The sequence below is a fragment of the Seriola dumerili genome, unplaced genomic scaffold (genome assembly GCF_002260705.1).
Source record: "Seriola dumerili isolate Sdu_G_001 unplaced genomic scaffold, Sdu_1.0 BDQW01000417.1, whole genome shotgun sequence".
NCBI lineage: Eukaryota > Metazoa > Chordata > Actinopteri > Carangiformes > Carangidae > Seriola > Seriola dumerili.
Window position 1 is genome coordinate 104396 of NW_019174672.1, and position 18462 is coordinate 122857.

Here is an 18462-nt window from a genome sequence, read left to right on the forward strand (position 1 = left end):
TGTGCAACTGTGGTGTGTGTCTGTGTGTGTGCGTGTGTGTGTTTTTGTGTGTGTGTGTGTGTGTGTGTGTGTGTGTGAGTGTTGTCATCTGTGTGTGTGTGTGTGTGTGTGTGTTGTCATGTATCAGTCCCAGGGTGTGACAGACGGGACGGTCGGCTGCTGCACAGAGCAGCGTCTGTATCTGCTTCCAGCTGCTGAGTGAAGCTGCAGAGCGTTGTGCCTTGTGTCCCATTGGTTTTCATTTAAACTCCTTCACTCACTCTGCAGTGAACAGAGCGGGATTAACACACACACACACACACACATATATATATACACACACACACACACACACACACACACATATAACTATACACATACATATATATATATATATATATGTGTGTGTATGTGTGTATGTGTATATGTATGTATGTATGTATGAGAATTTTTGTACCAACGTATGGGATTTATTTTCACCTCACTCAGTGTTCACCCACTTTTTATCTATTTCATTTTATTTCATTTTATTTATGTGTCTATTTATTTATGTCTCACTCGTCTGGTCTGTTTCTGTGTCTTTGTAACGGCTCCTGTCTGGAGGGGGTCGGGGTGACAGGCCCTAAAGGATTACTTTAATATGTTCTTATTTTATTTATTTAATACCTCTTTTATATTATTTCTCTCTTTCATTTTCTTTGATGTTTTACTCCCGTCTTCTCTCTTGGACACTGATCTGTAGTTTTGAAAATTCAATAAATAAATGGTTAAAAAGAAAAAACAAAAAGAGGTACGGCTCAGTGTCTTCTGTTCACTCATGATGTGAATATAGAGAAAGTGTGTGTGGAGTCTTACTGCAGCAGCTGCTGACTCTGCTGGTTATCAACGGCTCGCAGACGCCTGTGGACAAAGATCATTTCATGAGCCTCGACAACAGTGAGACAGACAAACAGGTCACAGTCTCACCAGCAGCCGGCGTATGTTCATTTTCTCACACTGTGACAGAAGAAGAAGCAGTAGAAGAAGAAGAAGAGGAAGAAGAAGAAGAAGAAGAAGAAGAAGAAGAGGAAGAAGAAGAAGAAGAAGAAGAAGAAGAGGAAGAAGAAGAAGAAGAAGAAGAAGAAGAAGAGGAAGAAGAAGAAGAAGAAGAAGAAGAAGAGGAAGAAGAAGAAGAAGAAGAAGAAGAAGAAGAGGAAGAAGAAGAAGAAGAAGAAGAAGAAGAAGAGGAAGAAGAAGAAGAAGAAGAAGAAGAGGAAGAAGAAGAAGAAGAAGAAGAAGAAGAAGAGGAAGAAGAAGAAGAAGAAGAAGAAGAAGAGGAAGAAGAAGAAGAAGAAGAAGAAGAAGAAGAAGAAGAAGAAGAGGAAGAAGAAGAAGAAGAGGAAGAAGAAGAAGAAGAAGAAGAAGAAGAAGAAGAAGAAGAAGAAGAAGAAGAAGAAGAAGAAGAAGGTCTCTGCTCACACTGATTTGAACAGTTCATTTGAAGCAGTTCTGGCGACTAACATTCAGATTGATGGTTTTTCTAATCTGTTCCTGCTTCATTTGTTTTTGCCCGTTGACCCGTCCCCTCCAGTGGAGACACTTCCTTCTTCTTCTACAGACTTCAGGCCGAGCGGCTGTTTGACTTAGCAGGAGACTTTTTGTTTCTTTCCACAGTCCGTCTCCAGGAAACCAACACATCATTCTCTGCACAATAACCATGAGAGAAACTGTGTTTTGTGTTTTGATGCATAAATTGGACAAACTCTTCATTCAGTGGCGGCCTCGGTCTTTAACAACCCCTAAGATATTTTAATAGATGCTGACAAAGTAAATCATTTTTCTTTTTCTTCATTTTTCTCCATGTTTTGAGCAGATGCTCATCATGACACCTTCCTTTATGTAGTAATTTTATTTTGTGTATTACAATGAAAGCTGTAAATCAGCATAAACACGTCCGACAGCAACAGTAATCTTTAGTCAGAGACGAGGCTGTGCAGTTTTCTACACTGTTGTCAAGCTCCACATTATATGCAATAAGTGACATGTTATAAATTGCCTGTTATTTGCGCTTGATAGACAGTGGAGCTAAGGTGGGTAAGAAGTAAGCTTGGATACATGTCAGTGTTTGAATTTCATAAGCTTTATATTCTGGTGAATGTTTCCATTTTTCTCTATATTTTGGATAGGTGCTCCTGTGGAAACTGCAACCGTGCCCACAGCAGCTGAGAACATCTGCTGCTAGGAGACACCACAGGTAGCATTCTCACCAGACAAACTAATCAGTAATTTGTTTTGATTACATTTATAATGAACCATTTGTAATTCACTGTAGGTTACCAGACGGCTGTGGGAGATCGAGGAAGATTTACCATGTATGGCAGGCCGTCCTGGGTTGGAGCTGCTCTGCCTCAATGTGTTCTGCCTGCAACATGTACCGCGCTGACTGCGGTACTTTACGGTTGAGAGGAATACACCAGTACGTTTTGCTTCTTTGTAAAAACATATAGTTTCAATGTAAATAAAAGATGTTAGGCAGTCTTGTTTTACTTCAGTGCACATAATTTTACAATGGTAATAACACACCACACACGGAGTAACACACCCTCAAATAAATTAGTTTAGCTGCTCTTTGATTTGTAAAGTTTTCTATCAGCAGATAGTGTGCATATAATATATGAATTCAGAGGAGTCATTTCTTTAGTAACGATCAAGCATTTATTTACATCAAATGAGGCACTTATAATCAGTGATAATAAAAAAAAACTGTAGGATTCACTGGATCCATAAAAAAAATTGTGAGACACAACATAGATATGTTTAATATCTAAATGCCCTGTCCAGTTGTCTTAGTCGGTACAGGTATCTCGCCTATAGGAGCTTTGTGGGCTGGTGCTGGGGCTTCCTTGGTTGCAGAATCTGGGTCGTCATTCCAGCCTGCCTGGTCCTACGCATCAGTGCCGAGTTTCCTGACGCCACAGGCCAGTACGTGGGTTTTAGACTGGCCCATGATAAAACCGGGACACATAGCTGGATGTGACCTCCTCCTTCTCAGGCCGCTCGAACTGTGCAGTGAGGTCCTCTGGGACGGGGATGGCCAAAGAAGCCTCTGTGTATGGTCCTGGGTCAACAAAGACTTTTTCAAACATGAGGTCCACCACATTCCCTGTTTGATAAAACACAAAAGATTTTGTTTACATTTTTTACTTTTTTGTTGTTTTTTAACAAAACAACGACTGAGAGTCTGTTTCTAACTACCTCCTGACATTTTGTTTCTAACTACCTCCTGACATTTTCTTTTCTGTATTTTGTTGTTGGTGGAACTGTCATAACATTATACCTGCAATACTTAATACAATGTGTACAAAACATTATTTGGTTGAAAAATAAAATAATATAACACTTATAGAATGTCGGCTCAGTCTTAACTGGTGTAGCTCTGCATTCTCCCTTCATGGCCTTTGGAAAGTGGACCTTGAACAGTGGTTCACCTTCTTTTGTTTGGGCTTGTGGTCGCTCAGCATTTTCATTGTAGGACATGGCAGCCAGGTAGAGTCTGGAGGTACAGTAAAGAGAAAATCAAAGATGTTAATGTTGACAGAAACCTTAGCCTACACACTCTCACAAGTTCTAAGTAACCACAGCTTCATTTACCTGCACAGCGTTCCAAGACTGATAAATGACTGTTAGGTTTATCAAAAGTAGATGTTCAGGTGGCTACAGACCTGTACTTCTGATGTGAGGCTGAAGAGTCTTCAAGGATAACTGTGTGCCCACAGTGGGTCAGTCTGGCATGCAACATCCCTTGTTGCAGGAAGATGTACAGAGCTGAACAGAGGAAACAGAGGTTACACCAACATCTCCTCAAATGTGTAGTTATGGCAACAGCTGCAAGCAGTGCAAAAATGATAACAACACATGCAACAGGCTCTCGTGTACATACAGTAAAGCAACATAAAATGGTGAAACTTACAGCTCCCAAGTTTGAAGTTGGGTCTCGGACAGTCGGTGCTGATCCAAGCTTTATCTTCAGAATGCAGCAAATCCCGCGTTGTACTGGCCCTCGATGAGAGAGTGAAATGTTTAGCCCGCTACAACACTTAAGGAGTTGTAGTGGGCTAAACATTTCCATCAAAAATAATAGCCCAATGTTGACATGTTTACGTTAACTTAAATAATGTCATAAATTCAACTTCCCACGTTCAGCACAGTGTTTACCTTCGGTTCAGAGCAGCGGCCACACGGCGCGAGGAGGGAGGATGAGACCAACCGACCTGTGTTGTTCCCCACCCGGGCACTGACTGGTCATGTTTGGTATTTAACCACCCAAGCCAAAAGTCCCACACTACACCCAGCGCTGTGATTGGTCGAGCTCTTCTTCTGCTGTTCCGGAGGCTGCATGCTGCTGCTGCCCCCTGCCGTTAGACCTCAGTACTGCACGTCAACTCACCGGCGTCACCAGCTTTGTTGCGCAGTTTAGACAGAGACAAACTGTACCAGCGCACACCGATCAATAAATGACTTAGCTGCTTCTTTATGAATGTCTTTTTGATTAGATTTACAATATTAAGAATATTTCTTAAAGATGTTGACTGGTTCAACTTTTCATTTAGAAAAAGGAAACATATTTTTATGATAAGAATGATATTGATTGTAAAAAAACTATTTATATTGACTCTTTATTTGACATGGAAAAAAACTAAATACTAAATACTAAATAAATACTACATCCATCCACCAACACTAATGGACTAAAAAGAAATCACATATACAACAATTCAAAATAATAACTGGGCACTATATTGATTCATTACTTGGACTAAAGAACAGTAAAGTGATAAAAACAGTAGAAACATGTAAAGCCTTGAATATTTGTATATACTTTGTTTTCTTTCATGGTACCCCTATGTATATAGTTTGCTTTTGTCCTTTTGAAATTTTTTTTTTTACTATTTTTGTTTCATCATACTTATTTATATGTTGCATTTATTTCCTTTGATCTTATTTATTTTATTTGTATGTATTGTCCATATTTTACTATGCATCATATTTCAGAAGTTATGATTGTTTCCTCATTTTCAACGTTTAATAGTTTTAATAAGATGAAATGGAAAATGTTTTGAATAATAATAAATCATTTGAAGAAAAAAAATATCCAGCGGAACAACATGAGTCAGGTGAAAACAGTCTGTCTCCACTGTGGAAGGGTTTTCATACTGTCGAGGAAACTGAACGATCATACACACCCCAGTGAGATGAAGCCATTTAGACTGCGGTCGGAGAACTGTTCACTCATGTAGTGAGAAATACTGTTACAAGTAAACGTCCTGTACTTCAGACACATCAGAGCCACTTCAGTAAAAGTACAAAAGTATCAGCATGAAGATAAACTTACAGTAACTAAAGTAAAAGAACTCACTGTGCAGAATAATTTATATTACTAATTATAATTATTGATGCATTACTGCGTAAAGGTGGAATTTATTGTATTGTGAATTTCCCTCTGTAGGATCAATGAAGTCTTACCTTAACCTCTAATTATACATATAATTTATTTGTTATGGAAGCTGAGAGAGGCCATACTGAAATAATCTTTTATCCAGTTGTCTCAAGATATTGAGATAATTATCTATCTCGAGACAACAAAGCTTGTTTTTTTCATTCTAATGACTTTGTTAATCACAGATCAGATGCAGATGGAAACTTCTAGAGCTGTAAAGTGAAAATGTCAGGACGACACATCAATCAACGCATCAGAGAATATTTCAGTCAAGGGCAGAAATCACACTGTGTTTTCATACAAGATCATTTTCAGTTCAGACTTCGTCAGCTAATGAGTTACTAAGGACTGTTGTTAAGGAGGAGAGTTACTGCGACTTAGTGTTTGAGGCTCAGTCAAAATAGTTTTCTCCTAATGATATCTCGTTATGTCGGGGTAACGAGCTTTGTTGAGATAACAGGATAAAAAAATACTGGCGAGTACGGCCTTTCTCTGCTTCTGTAACTTGTTGATTATATTTTGAATTTTTCATCTGAATCTGCAAAGTAAAGCTGTAAAATAAATGTAGTGCAGTGAAAAGTATAAATATTTCCCTCTGAAATGTAGAGCAAATGAAGAAAATGGAATAAAAAATGACAGTACAGTACGTAGTCGTATTGTACTTACTTCCCCAAAAACCTGACAACAGCAACAGTGTCCAATCAAGACATCTGACCAAACTCCTTCAGATAGAAACATTTGAATGTATTTTTAAAGCATCTGAAACAGAAAAAAGAAAACAGCAAACAGCGAAATCAAGTGACACATTTCTTTTTGGCTCCTCTGTGAAAAATCTCACAGTTCAGCGAACACCAAACATGAACAACTTCAACGCCCTGCAGCTCTGCAGTCAGGTTACAATCAGCCAAACGTCGGTATATAAAGATAGACACACACACACACACACACACACACACACACACACACACACACACACAGTATAAGGCATAGCACAAAATATTGGCATTCATAAGTCAAATGTTTTTGGATTGAAACTGCAGCAGTAAAAATTGAAGTGTCTTTACGCTGCGACGAGCGCGGTGCTAAAACACTGACTCACCCAGCTCAGGTCAGGTGTCAACATTAATAACTGCATGCATACGATTCACACATGCACAATATGTTCATAAAACAAAGGCAGACAGGTTTTATCTTTCAGTGATATGAAAGGAAGAGGATTAAATAGCTCTGAGCTAACATACAGCTAACATCAGCAAGTAGTTTGACATTTTGGGGAACATTTTGTAAAATGAACTTATTCTCATACTTTCCCAGGAGAGGAGGCGATTAGCTTAGCTTAGCATGAAGACCGGAAGCAGGGTGACACAGCTAGCCTGGCCTCCAGCATGTACCTGCCTGTAAAACCTCCAACTGCTGCTTTAATGTTTCTATTTGTGGTCAAACCAAACGAGAACGAGAACGACTTCTTTTGGTGCTGGAAGGTGGAGTTTTTAACTTTGGACAGAGCCATGCTAGCTGTTTCCTTAGTCTTTATGCTAAGCTAAGCTAATCCTGCTTCTCTCTGCTCTTGCTCTGCACTCAAGTCGGCAGAGTGGAAGCAAGAGCGGGAAGAAATCGACCATTTCTAACACATAATTACAAACAACCAAGTGGTCAGAAGCGTTAACGTCGGCCTCAAACCTGTGACTCAGAGTCAGACATGGTGACTCAACAGACTGTTAGCACAGCTGCTGCTGAGGTACCAAAATAAAATCCAACATTAACTCTGACATGATCCACTCAGCTGTTCACTGTTTGTTTGGATCTGGTTTCACCTGGTGACAAACTGCTACAAACTCACAGAAGAAGAAGAAGAAGAAGAAGAAGCTCATTTATCCTGTTTATCTGCTGGGACTCAGATTAGCATCAACGCTAGCACGTGGAATAAAGTGTCCACACCCCCCAGTCAGAATAACAGCGTTTCTTCCTGTTCCTGACACTGTGTGGAAGCAGCACTGACCCCATTTTAACAGCCTCAATGAGCTGTTCATGCTGTGTTATGTGTTTGGAGCCGTTCGTTAACAAGTGAAACCAGATAGAAACTAAATTTAGTCTCTTTGAAATCAGCTGAATGGGTTGTAGAAGCCATAACGCTGGATTTGGATGCACGTAACTGCCTGTGACGGTGGCCTTGAAATGTCAGGTGAAATTAAATTCATTAGATTTGAAATCAATGCACAGACATGAGACTGATATCGACTAAATCACAGCAAGAAACCCCATAAATACTTTTCCGAAAAATGTCAAACTATTCCTTTAAATTCAGGAAACAAAGCAAATTTTACCAAGAAAACAAACAAAACAAAGTGAAACCTCTGCCGGTCTCCCAGTATCTTACATTTAGTTCAGCCTTGAATACAGACATCTTAATAATAATTCTAAAATACTACTTAAGTGCTAAAAGCAACAGCTGAACATCATCATGCACTTTTTAAAACTTATCTGAAATATTTCAAGCCAGAGCTTTGGTTAAGACTGAAGTTACCGTGCGAGAGAAAACATCCAAACACAAAGCAGCTGCATCGGTTAAAAAAACAGATTTCAAATATATCATCTGCTGCAGTAAACATCTAAACAAATATGGCCGATGACGTTATGGCATAGCAGGATAGCACCTTTTTCCACTCGGTTCTTGCATTCGATCGTTATGGCACAATCATCAAATTCAAGAGAAAAATACTCTCCTTAAAAACAGGCTGAAAAGCATTCACAATATATACAGTGTGTACAATATATACAGTGTGAAGCAGGGCTGTTTGCATTTCTAATAGAAATATAAAGCCTTTATACATCCTTACACTCTAGCTTTTCATTTCTGCTGTCAGGCACTACATGACTGAATATCCCACTGGCGAATAAGCTAAAGCAGAGAGCGGCTCAATAGCACAGACATTTAGTTTGACACTAACTGATTGTTCCTGATGTAGAATTGACTGTGATTCTGGCAACAAGCGCTTGATTATAATATACAACAAGTGTAGGGGCCACTCCGCAGCCCTCGGTTTGACAGCTCTCACCAGTCAGTCCCAGTTCAGCCTCATGTCCAGCTGAACGTGGACGGATTATGAGACGGTGGGACAAAGACAGGTGAAAGAAACACGAGCACAAACAACGCTGTGTCGTTTGTGGTTGTTTTCTGTGTCTTTTGTGTCTCTTAAGTTGTTTTGTGTAAGTTTTCTTTTTTGCAGGTGAAGCCCAGAGGCCTCCTGAGCCTTTGGGCCCCTGGAGCTGTGTCTACTGGACCTGTTCTGCAATTCATCCATCCATCTGAACGGGGATTTTTCCCCAAGCTTTGCTCAGTGGTGTAGAGCAGTGGTTCCCAAACTTTGTTCGTACTTTTGTTCAAGTTTGTACGAGTCAGAGAAACGGGTTTATAGACAAAGACACTAGGAATGGTTTCAGCCATTAAAAACTGGGAGCGCAGTCAGACCATCACGGTAAGCTCAGGTGACTACGACAGGTGAATCACTAGGCTACAGATCAGAATCACACACAGTTGTAATTTCCCTCCTAAACACAGATGTGAGGATAAACACTACCAGTTAAAAGTTTTACAACATTTACATTTTTCCAGGTTTTATTTAAATTATTGAAACTTCAGTGAAAATCGACAGATGAGCAGTAAACTGCCCAAGGTAAAAAAGAAAAGGGATGAAGTGGACAGAAGGTAGGAGCAAACTTGTGTAACAGTGTTGGGACGAACTCTGAACATAGCTTTGTTAGTGTGTTCAGCTCTATAATAATGTATAATAATGTATGTTGTGATTTGGCACCTATACGAATAAAATAAAACTGAATTGATTCCATCAAGGTAATTGGTTATTTGTTTTCTGCTTTGATTTCAGGAACACAGAGACATTGAATTATGTAAATTTAAATAACAGCTGGAAAAATGTAGTTGTTCTAAAACTTTTGACCAGTGGCGTATACTCTGTGTTATTCAATCATAATACCCACTCCTCCAGGTACAGGTACCCCTGGTTGAGACTTATTGGTGTTGAGGAGCGATGCTGCCTCACGTCATTAGTATTAACGTAGTGAGCTGTGGTACTACAGTGCTACACCACTGGGTATGGCTGTTACATGTCGGGGTAAAACTCTGTGTTGACATCAACGCTGTGCAAAACTGACTTCTGGTCAGCAGCTGACATCCTGTTCAACACCTCAGCGGACAGAGAGTAACTGCTACCAGACTTCTCCTCAAACCAGCTGTCCAAAGCTCGCTTCCCATCGAAGTTAGTGATGGGCGGTCCGTTCACGGCCACGGTCAGCAGGTCGTTCATCTGCTCCAGGGTCAGCCGGGAACGATTGTTCTTGCACATCTTCTGTAGAGACCCTCTGCCTTTATCGCAGCAGGCCGTGGAGCTGGGCAGGACCCTGACGACCTGCACGATGCGGTTCAGCAGAGGAAAACGCTGCTTGTACCTGCAGATGTGACTGATGACCTCTTTGAAACCGTTCATGCTGTAGTAGTCAGCTTTCAGGTCTTTCCATTCCACCACCAGGCAGCCTCTGGCCTCCGTCCTGGCCTGAGAGCTCTCCTGACCCGCAGAAGGAACGGACTCCAGATGGTTGAATATCAGCTGGATTTCCTCTTCCCCGTAGGCTTGAAGGTCCTCCCGGTTGTGAGGCCAGGTGGACAGGTCCAGGACCTTGCAGGCTTTGGCAAACGAGCGACTTTGCAGGTCCAGCCTCTGGGACAGGATGCCTTGGCTCCTGTTGCAGATCTTTTCTCGGATGGACTGAAACTTGGACTCGGCAACCCGCAGATTCTTCAGAGCAACGCCGTTGAAACTTTCGCGGAAATTTTCCTCAAACTCCTGCAGATACTCTCCAGGGCAGTTCACCAACTGGCCTATCTCCTGAATGGCCTCCTCAATCTTGGCTTCCACCTGTGACACCAGCAGGTACTCCCCCTGGAAGGTGAAGGCTAATCGTGAGAGGACAGCTATAATATCCAGGAGGAAGTAGATGAGCTTTACTGACTGATAGTCCATGAGGAACTGGAGGAGCGTGAGAGCGATGGCAGCAGCGTCAGCTCTCTGTGTCTGGCTGCTGATCTCCTTCAGATGGGCAACCACCTCCAGGTAATCTTTGATGAGGGCATTAAGGACGTTTGGTTCTCCTATGATCCATCGAATGGCTCTGATGTCTCCGAGGAACTCCGTCTCCTCTGACAGAGTCGGGGCAGTTGATCGGAGCTCGGCCATCATGCGAGGAGAGTAGCGGTAGAAACTGAGGAGCTGCTTGAGGTTGTTCTCCAGGTCCTCCAGGCAGGAGAGCTCCTTCCCACTGATGGCATCCAGCACCTCCAGATGAGGCCGATGGATCATGATGGGAAGGCAGAGGATCCACGGAAATGTTTTTTGCACAGCTATGTACATGTTAGCTCTCATTCCTGAAGAGATGTTAGTGCCGTCCACGCCAAGACCAACCACCAGCAAGTCCTGAAACCTGAGGCCCAGGACGCCAAAGGCTCGGTCCATAGCCTGGAGATATCCATCCACACTGACCATGCTCAGTCTCTGCAGGGAGAGGAACTCTGTGTTAGGTGAACCCTCATTGGTAATGAACTGGACATAGACTGCCACCATGTCTGAGAACAGGTCGTCATTTTGGGCGTCCATGATGATGCTTAGAAAGGGAGACAGGCGCATCTTCTCGGCCAGGTCTTCTTTCAAAGCCCGGGAGATGTGGTGAATGAGGATCTGACAGTCTCCTTCGTTCATGTACTGATCCACCACTTTGAGCTCACATTTCTTCAGCAGCTCTGCGAGTGGACGGAGGTCAGAGAAGGGCCGTCCCTCCAGTGCCAGGTGGTACGCTGCATTGAACAGCAGCATCATGTTCTTGCACATCTCCTCGGTCTTCTCTGGATGCATGCGCAGCTTATACAGCTGCAAACACTTCTTGTGGAGATTGCTCTGGCTGTGGAGCTTGATGGTGTGGATTTTGAACTGCTTGGAGCCGATGATGAAGGCAGAGGTTCGGGACGACTGGACGGTGTACTGGCGGCAGACGTGGCACCACATCTCGTTCAGGGTCGGCGAGTAGCGAAGGAACCAGAACTTTTTCAGCCACTCCTGCTTGAAGCGACGAATCCGTCGGCCTCCTCCAGAGGAGAGCTTTGAGGAGTCCTCCGGAGAAATCACAAGATCTGCAGCAATCGACTCGTCAGCCGAGTCCACGTCCTGGTCGTCTTCATCCAGGACCACCTGAGTGGGCGTCAAAGGCTCCATCCCTGCAAAGACAAATGCAATCACCTTCTGCCACCAGCTCACAGTCATCTTTGTTTATCTTAAATCTAATTTCAAATTAAAAATCTAAAAACCAAGTGATTGCATATATTCACATCATGCAATGATTACAATCTTTGGTCCTTACTCTGTGGATAGCGACCACTTTGACTCAGACTGAAATATCTCAATGAATGTTGGATTAATGGTCATAAACTTTTGTACAGACATTGATGGTCCCCAGAGGATGAATCCAACTGCCTCTGGTGATCCTCTTTTCTTGACTTTTACTCTTGTGTCACCATGAGGTTGATATTTTTGGCTTTATTCCCCCTCTCTCTGCCTCCCCATTTCCTGTCTCTCTACTGTCCTGTCCATTAAAGGCACAAAAAGCCCAAAAAATTCTTTAAAAAAAAACTATTTGATGGATTGCCAACAACTTTGGTACAAAAAAACAAAAACGGTTCTATTACTAAAGAGAACACAATGTTGATTAAAAAAATTAAGTTAAGACCCTAACAAAGACAAAGAGCTACAGCTGTTGGTCTGATGAACTTGAACATTGGGTCCAAACATTATTTTTCAAAATCTACCTTGAAAATCTTCGATGGGTCCTTGCTCAGGGTGCGGTGGGACCTGATCGTGTTGGGACAGGGTTTGCTCAGACATCGATGGACCGACCACGTTCCCCTGTTCTCTTCTGAGACGGGACAGCTCCTCCTCCAGCTCCAGGATCCTCCTCTTTAGTTTGACACAGTTGGGGCAGAAGGAGGTGGAGGGTTCCTGTTTCTCCTCCTCTTTCTCTTCCACCTTCAGGTTAGGAACGTTGAAGCTGCACTCAGATGAGTTCAACCCCGACCTGAGCACTGGTACTTTGCACTCACTGGGGAGGGAAGACTGGAACCTGGACTTGCTGGAGTCCTCTAGAGAAGCCTCTAGGACGTCTCTGAAGATGAGGTCGATCTTCTTCCTCTTGGCAGGAGGCTGACCATCAGACTCTTCATTGGGTTGTTTACTGGGGCAGAGTTTGCCCTGCAGAGCCGACTGCAGGCAGGGAGACTTAAAGTCCTTCTGAGTGTTGGGCAGGACTGCTGACTTCCCAGTGTCTGGAACATAACAGTTTTCTTAGTTATATAAAGGTACAACTCGAAGAAGACAAATGGACACCACACTGAGCGCATGTCTGCAGTGGTCACCTGGTCTGGACAGGCCGTCGGAAGCACCGGGAAAACTCCCAGTGGGAGGATACAGTGGATTCAGAAAGTATGAATTGATACTGATAAAAGTTTGTCGCTTTTTCATCATTTTACACATTTTTGGACCAAATTTCTGGTTTAATACGTCTTTCTAACTTTGAGTGGCATCAAAACCAGAATCAGATTCCACCCAGTCAAGTTTGATTTGAATGTCCAGCGCTGACGACACAGATCTGAGTGAGACAACAGCACCATCTGCTGGAGAACTGAGATCAGGCCTCACAGTCTCAAAATACAGCTGCAGTTGAGCTTCACTTGAATTTATATTTTTTACTGTATAACACTGATGTCATAGGAAACATCCTCTGAATATCAAAGTAGCAAGTGGCAGCGAAAATAACACCAACAGCCCAAGAAAAATGGGTTTTATCTTTCATCTTACTAACTACATCACAATGACAAACACAGCTGAGGTAAATCATATTAGCTTGAGTACCTTCAGCAGGATACATGACCTGTGACAAAGGTCAAATAGGTCAAAAACCAGGTATCTACAGGTATTTTGGCTTTTGTCCTTTGTTCTTACAAACACGTCGTGAACTTCTCCAAACTGAAATTTATGGCAAAGGTTTCCATTCAAAAACCACTTCCTGCCAAAGCAGCCATGGTTACATCTCAGTACAGACTACCTGTCAGCTCACCTGTGTCCAGGTTGCGGTCGATGCTCTCCTGGGAAACACAGTGGAGTCGTTGGATGTAGTCGTCGCTGTACCAAACCCTCAGCTTCTCTCCTGCCTCCAGCCTCCGACAGACTCTGAAGTAGATGTTCTTACCGCGTTGAAACGCTGTCAGGTTCCTGTCACTGTCCTCCGACGAGGTCCGGACGAACCTGCGGGTCAGAAACATCCACAGGAACTTAGAGGAAGGATTAATACGTTAGAGAACAGGCTTGAAACAACAGTCAGGGGTCCATATTTCTTTATATTCAGTGAAACTTGAGACCAAACTTTGTAAAACTTCACAGGTAAATATTTTTCCTTGCGACTGAGAAAATGTCCGTCATGAACATTAACCATTCGGCACAATCAGACCAGCAAGTGTCCAAAGATCTGTCTAACTCATGTTTGATGTTGTTGTGATACTAGATGTGTGCAGTGATCGATTAAACCCCGTGTACTATAGTTCATTATGCTTTATCACAAACGACAGATACTATACTCATCATTGTTCTCCGTGGGTTGGACCTCACCACAGTCGAGAAGAAACAGACACTTCATGTTATTCATTTATAGAGATCAACTGTTAACGCTTCAAGCGACCTCACATCTCCTCTCTCATTTAAATCCATGATCCAGTAACTACTTAACCCTCGACATCCCTCAGGTTCGCACTAATGTTGGCAGAACTGGTTTCAGGTACTGAACTGCAAACAGCCCTCAGACTAGACGCTTACAATTCCTGTGGAGATTTTAAACCTTTATTATTTTATTTATTTATTTGATGAATTTTATGACCATTGCTAATGTTTTTATTAATTCTTTGTTTGTTAGTTTCCTGTGTTGTGTAGTTGTGTTGTCTTTGTTGTTGATTGTCTCTTGTGTCTGCTTCTTGTTCTCAGGTCTCTCTTGGAAACAGATTTTAATTTCAATGACACTGCCTAATTAAATAAAGATTAAATAAAAAAATAATAATAGTAAATGTAGAACGGTGCTTAAACTGTGACTTGCACTTTGTCCCGATAAGATTTTAACATCTAGTGTGAATTATTTTTTTATACTAATCCACCAAATCAGTGCATTATCAACATAGGTGAAACTACAGGAGCTTGTTTCTTGTATCAGTGCGATGGTTCAGTGTATTTGATGGTGGGTGGAGACAAAGACAGAAACAAACCTCATCCAGTTGGCTTTGGTCTCATCACTGCCGTCGATGGACTGATACGCGTTGTTCAAATCTACAATCTGGAACAATCACAACAGAAGAAACAGACTTGTATAAGTGTGGTTGTGAACCAGTCCTGGAGCTGGTCAAGACTGGTTCTGAACCGGTCTCTGACTGGTTCTGAACTGGTCTCTGACTGGTTCGACTCACTATCCAGGAGAAGAAGCCGGAGGATTTGTCTTTGGACACCAGCTCTCCCTCGTATGGACCGAACACTGCCCCCCTCGGGATGGTTGCATCCACGCAGCGGACATCCACCTCGTCCCCCACAGTGAAGACCTCCAGGCCTGACGGGACTGTGAGCGCCGCCCTGTTGGCTGACCCCGGGGCCGCGGGCGTGTCGGGGACAAACAGAGGGGGCCCGTGGGACGGACACTCCTCCTGGAAGTAGTCCTGACACTCCTCACAGACTGGAGGACAAACGTCAGATCTTTAATAATAATAATAATAATAATAATAATAATTTTTGATGGATCATGCATCAGCTGATTTACAGGTAGAGGAAAAACACCACAGGGACCAGGACTCAGTTTTTACTCCCCTGAACATCGACTGTCCAGTGTTGGTGTTGCCAGGGTAACCAAAGCAGCCCCACACCCCACAGGTTGTTTGGTATCTCTTATAAACAGTTTGTATATTCATAATGAGCTCGAAACCTGAACAAAGATTATAATACCCAGACTGAACCACTGATGTTCACCATCTTTACTTTAGCCTGTTAGCATGTTGTTGCGTACAGCCGAGGCTCATGGGAAAGTCAGTTCTGCGGGTATCTGGTCATGAACCAAAGAGTCGAGCAGGTTAAACTGTGACCTGATGGTGGCGCTAGATGAAAAGTCAGAGTTATTAGCATTGACCAGTAAAATGACTCTGACTCTTCAGTCTGGCTCGCTGATTGTTCACTGAGAGGAAACTAAACAAACTTACACCAGAGGTCCGACGGCTGCTCGCTCATGGTGGAACCATGTCTGCGGGAATCCAGCGTTTCGTCCACTTCACAAGCCTCTGTGGAGAAAACTCAACATGTTACTGACAAGCAGTAGCTACTGACCTTCATCACAGTGTTGGTTGTTAGTTTGTTAAATTGGGATAAATTAATAAAGTAGTTCATTCTTTTTCTGTCCATAAACTGATCGATTGAATTGTAATATCACTACTTTTGTTTAAAAATGTCTGAAAATAGTGACATATGTGCATCATAATTTCCTAATGACCAGAGGTTCAGTTATTATTATTATTTGAAAAAAATCATTTTAACAATTCCTTTCTTTAATGTCTATTAAAATATGAAAAGAAGGAAATTATTTATTTCTTTTACTGTGACATCACTGGTCCTCCATATAGGTTGATGTTCAGTGTTGAGCTGCTTTAAGTCTGATATGAATGTTGTTTGCACTGATCCAGTATCAGTTTCTCTTTAATGTAAATACAACCTTATTTTGTATTGTTTTGTCCTGCGGCCTGTCCCCGGTTGGAGTTCTCCCTGGAAATGTCCACATTTTAAATGTTTGTAATTAAAAACAGACGTTTAGCATTGTGCTTGTTTTGGCCAACAGAGGGGGCTAGCTGCTAGCTATAGCAGCCTCAGAATTGAAGCTAAATTCATCAAAATAAAATCATCCAATCACATTTTTCTTTTTTCTGTTGTCTTTGGGCAGAGAAAAGGTTAGCTGGCTCACTCATTGGTTAGGAGTTCATAACCAGGCAGTGAACTAACAAAAACAAACAAACTTCATGGCTGCTTCAAAGGTGGGGAGTCGTCATTTTATCAGTCGGTCTTCACAATACTTTATTACAAAACAACAGTTACAAAATACACAACTGTCCCCCTTTTTATTATATAGGTAAAAACATTATATTAATGATAATTTAATGATGTATTGACGATCGAACTGGAAATGTCTCCGGTCTTCATTTCAGAAATCTGGTCACCTTAACACACACCTTCAGAGGAAGTTAACTAGTAGTTGTACCGCACATTAACTATTAACTAATAGCCTAGTTATACCTCACAGCTGCTCCTCATGTCAACATGCTCTCTCCTGACCTCAGTGTGTGTGTGTGTGTGTGTGTGTGTGTGTGTGTGTGTGTGTGTGTGTGTGTGTGTGTGTGAGCCCAGCCCATTGATTCTGGATGTTTTCAGGTCCCAGACAGAGACTGTGAACCCGCCTGCACCATCCTCCTCCTCAGCCAGGAGGAGGAGGAGGAGGAGGAAGGGGGGGGGGGCAGTGGGACCAGAAAACACTTCACTAACACGGAGAAACTAAAGTTGCCTGTAACTTTGAGTCCGTGTCGCCGATTAATCCGGTAAATGACCGGATTAGAGGAGCGGCAGCAGCTGGTTCAGATCTGCGCCACGCTTTCTCTGCTCGGTTTCGATCTGCAGGCAACTGGCAATCTGCCTGCAGTTTTCGGAAGCCATTTTCACTGGCCACAGTGGCTACTGACACAGACCCACCTTGTGCACAGACGCGGCGGGGACACGGACCCTTTCCCCCCGGGTGAAGCGCCGCTCTCTCCCCCGCCCCCGGCCGCCGACCACCGACCCCCGGCCGCCGGCTCCGCGGCTGCAAAGTTTCCCGTTAATTTTTGCAACGACTCAGTCGCCTCCCCGAGCTGTGACCACCATTTTTTATCACAGGAAATGACATGGAGAACGGAAGAAAGCAAATGCGCAAAAATTAAAGTTAACAGTAAGAATTTGAGTCTGGGCAGAGAGGACGGAGACACCGGTCCGGTCCGGTCAGACGGGGTCCGGTCAGAGAGGACAGTCAGACGGTTTCACCTCAGAAACGTTTCTGAAATGTTTTTGTCTTTAGGAGCTTAAAGTCACAGAGAACACGGTGGTTTACTGTTTCTGTGGTGAAGAAACTCAACACTATAAAACTATAAAACACTACAATATAAAATATTACACTATTAAATTATAAAACACCACAATATAAAATATTACGATATAAAAGACTACAATATAAAATATTACACTATTAAACTATAAAACACTACAATATAAAATATTATAGTATAAAACACTCCAATATACAATATTATGGTATAAAACACTCCAATATAAAATATTACAATAGAAAAGACTACAATAGAAAATATTACAATAGAAAAGACTACAATATAAAATATTACAATAGAAAACACTACAATATAAAATATTATAGTATAAAACACTCCAATATAAAATATTACAATATAAAACACTACAATAGAAAATATTACAATAGAAAACACTACAATATAAAATATTACAATAGAAAACACTACAATATAAAATATTACAGTATAAAACACTACAATATAAAATATTACAATATAAAACACTACAATATTAAATATTACAATATGAAATATTACAGTATACAACACTACAATATTAAATATTACAATATAAAACACTAAAATATAAAATATTACAGTATAAAACACTACAATATAAAATATTACAATATAAAACACTACAATATTAAATATTAAAATATGAAATATTACAGTATACAACACTACAATATTAAATATTACAATATAAAACACTAAAATATAAAATATTACAGTATAAAACACTACAATATAAAATATTACAATA

General features: G+C 41.7%; 2 protein-coding genes across 2 annotated transcripts in view; both read right to left on the reverse strand.

The window, feature by feature from the left end:
* LOC111233718 (CD59 glycoprotein-like) overlaps window positions 1-4280 on the reverse strand; it is a 9055-nt gene extending 4775 nt beyond the window's left edge. Inside the window, exon 1 of the mRNA XM_022761603.1 lies at window positions 4174-4280. The gene's annotated coding sequence lies outside the window, so the exon portion shown is untranslated. The remainder of the gene's footprint in view (window positions 1-4173) is intronic.
* Window positions 4281-9334: 5054 nt separating this feature from the next.
* prdm11 (PR/SET domain 11) lies at window positions 9335-17378 on the reverse strand. The gene is made up of 7 exons (XM_022761613.1): window positions 17326-17378; window positions 15795-15872; window positions 15018-15277; window positions 14820-14887; window positions 13628-13815; window positions 12324-12836; window positions 9335-11735 (listed from the first exon to the last, which is right to left on the reverse strand). Exons 2-7 carry the CDS (start codon window positions 15820-15822, stop codon window positions 9574-9576), a joined length of 3219 nt encoding a protein of 1072 aa, XP_022617334.1. The 5' UTR covers window positions 15823-15872; window positions 17326-17378; the 3' UTR covers window positions 9335-9573.
* Between the last annotated feature and the right edge of the window lie 1084 nt (window positions 17379-18462).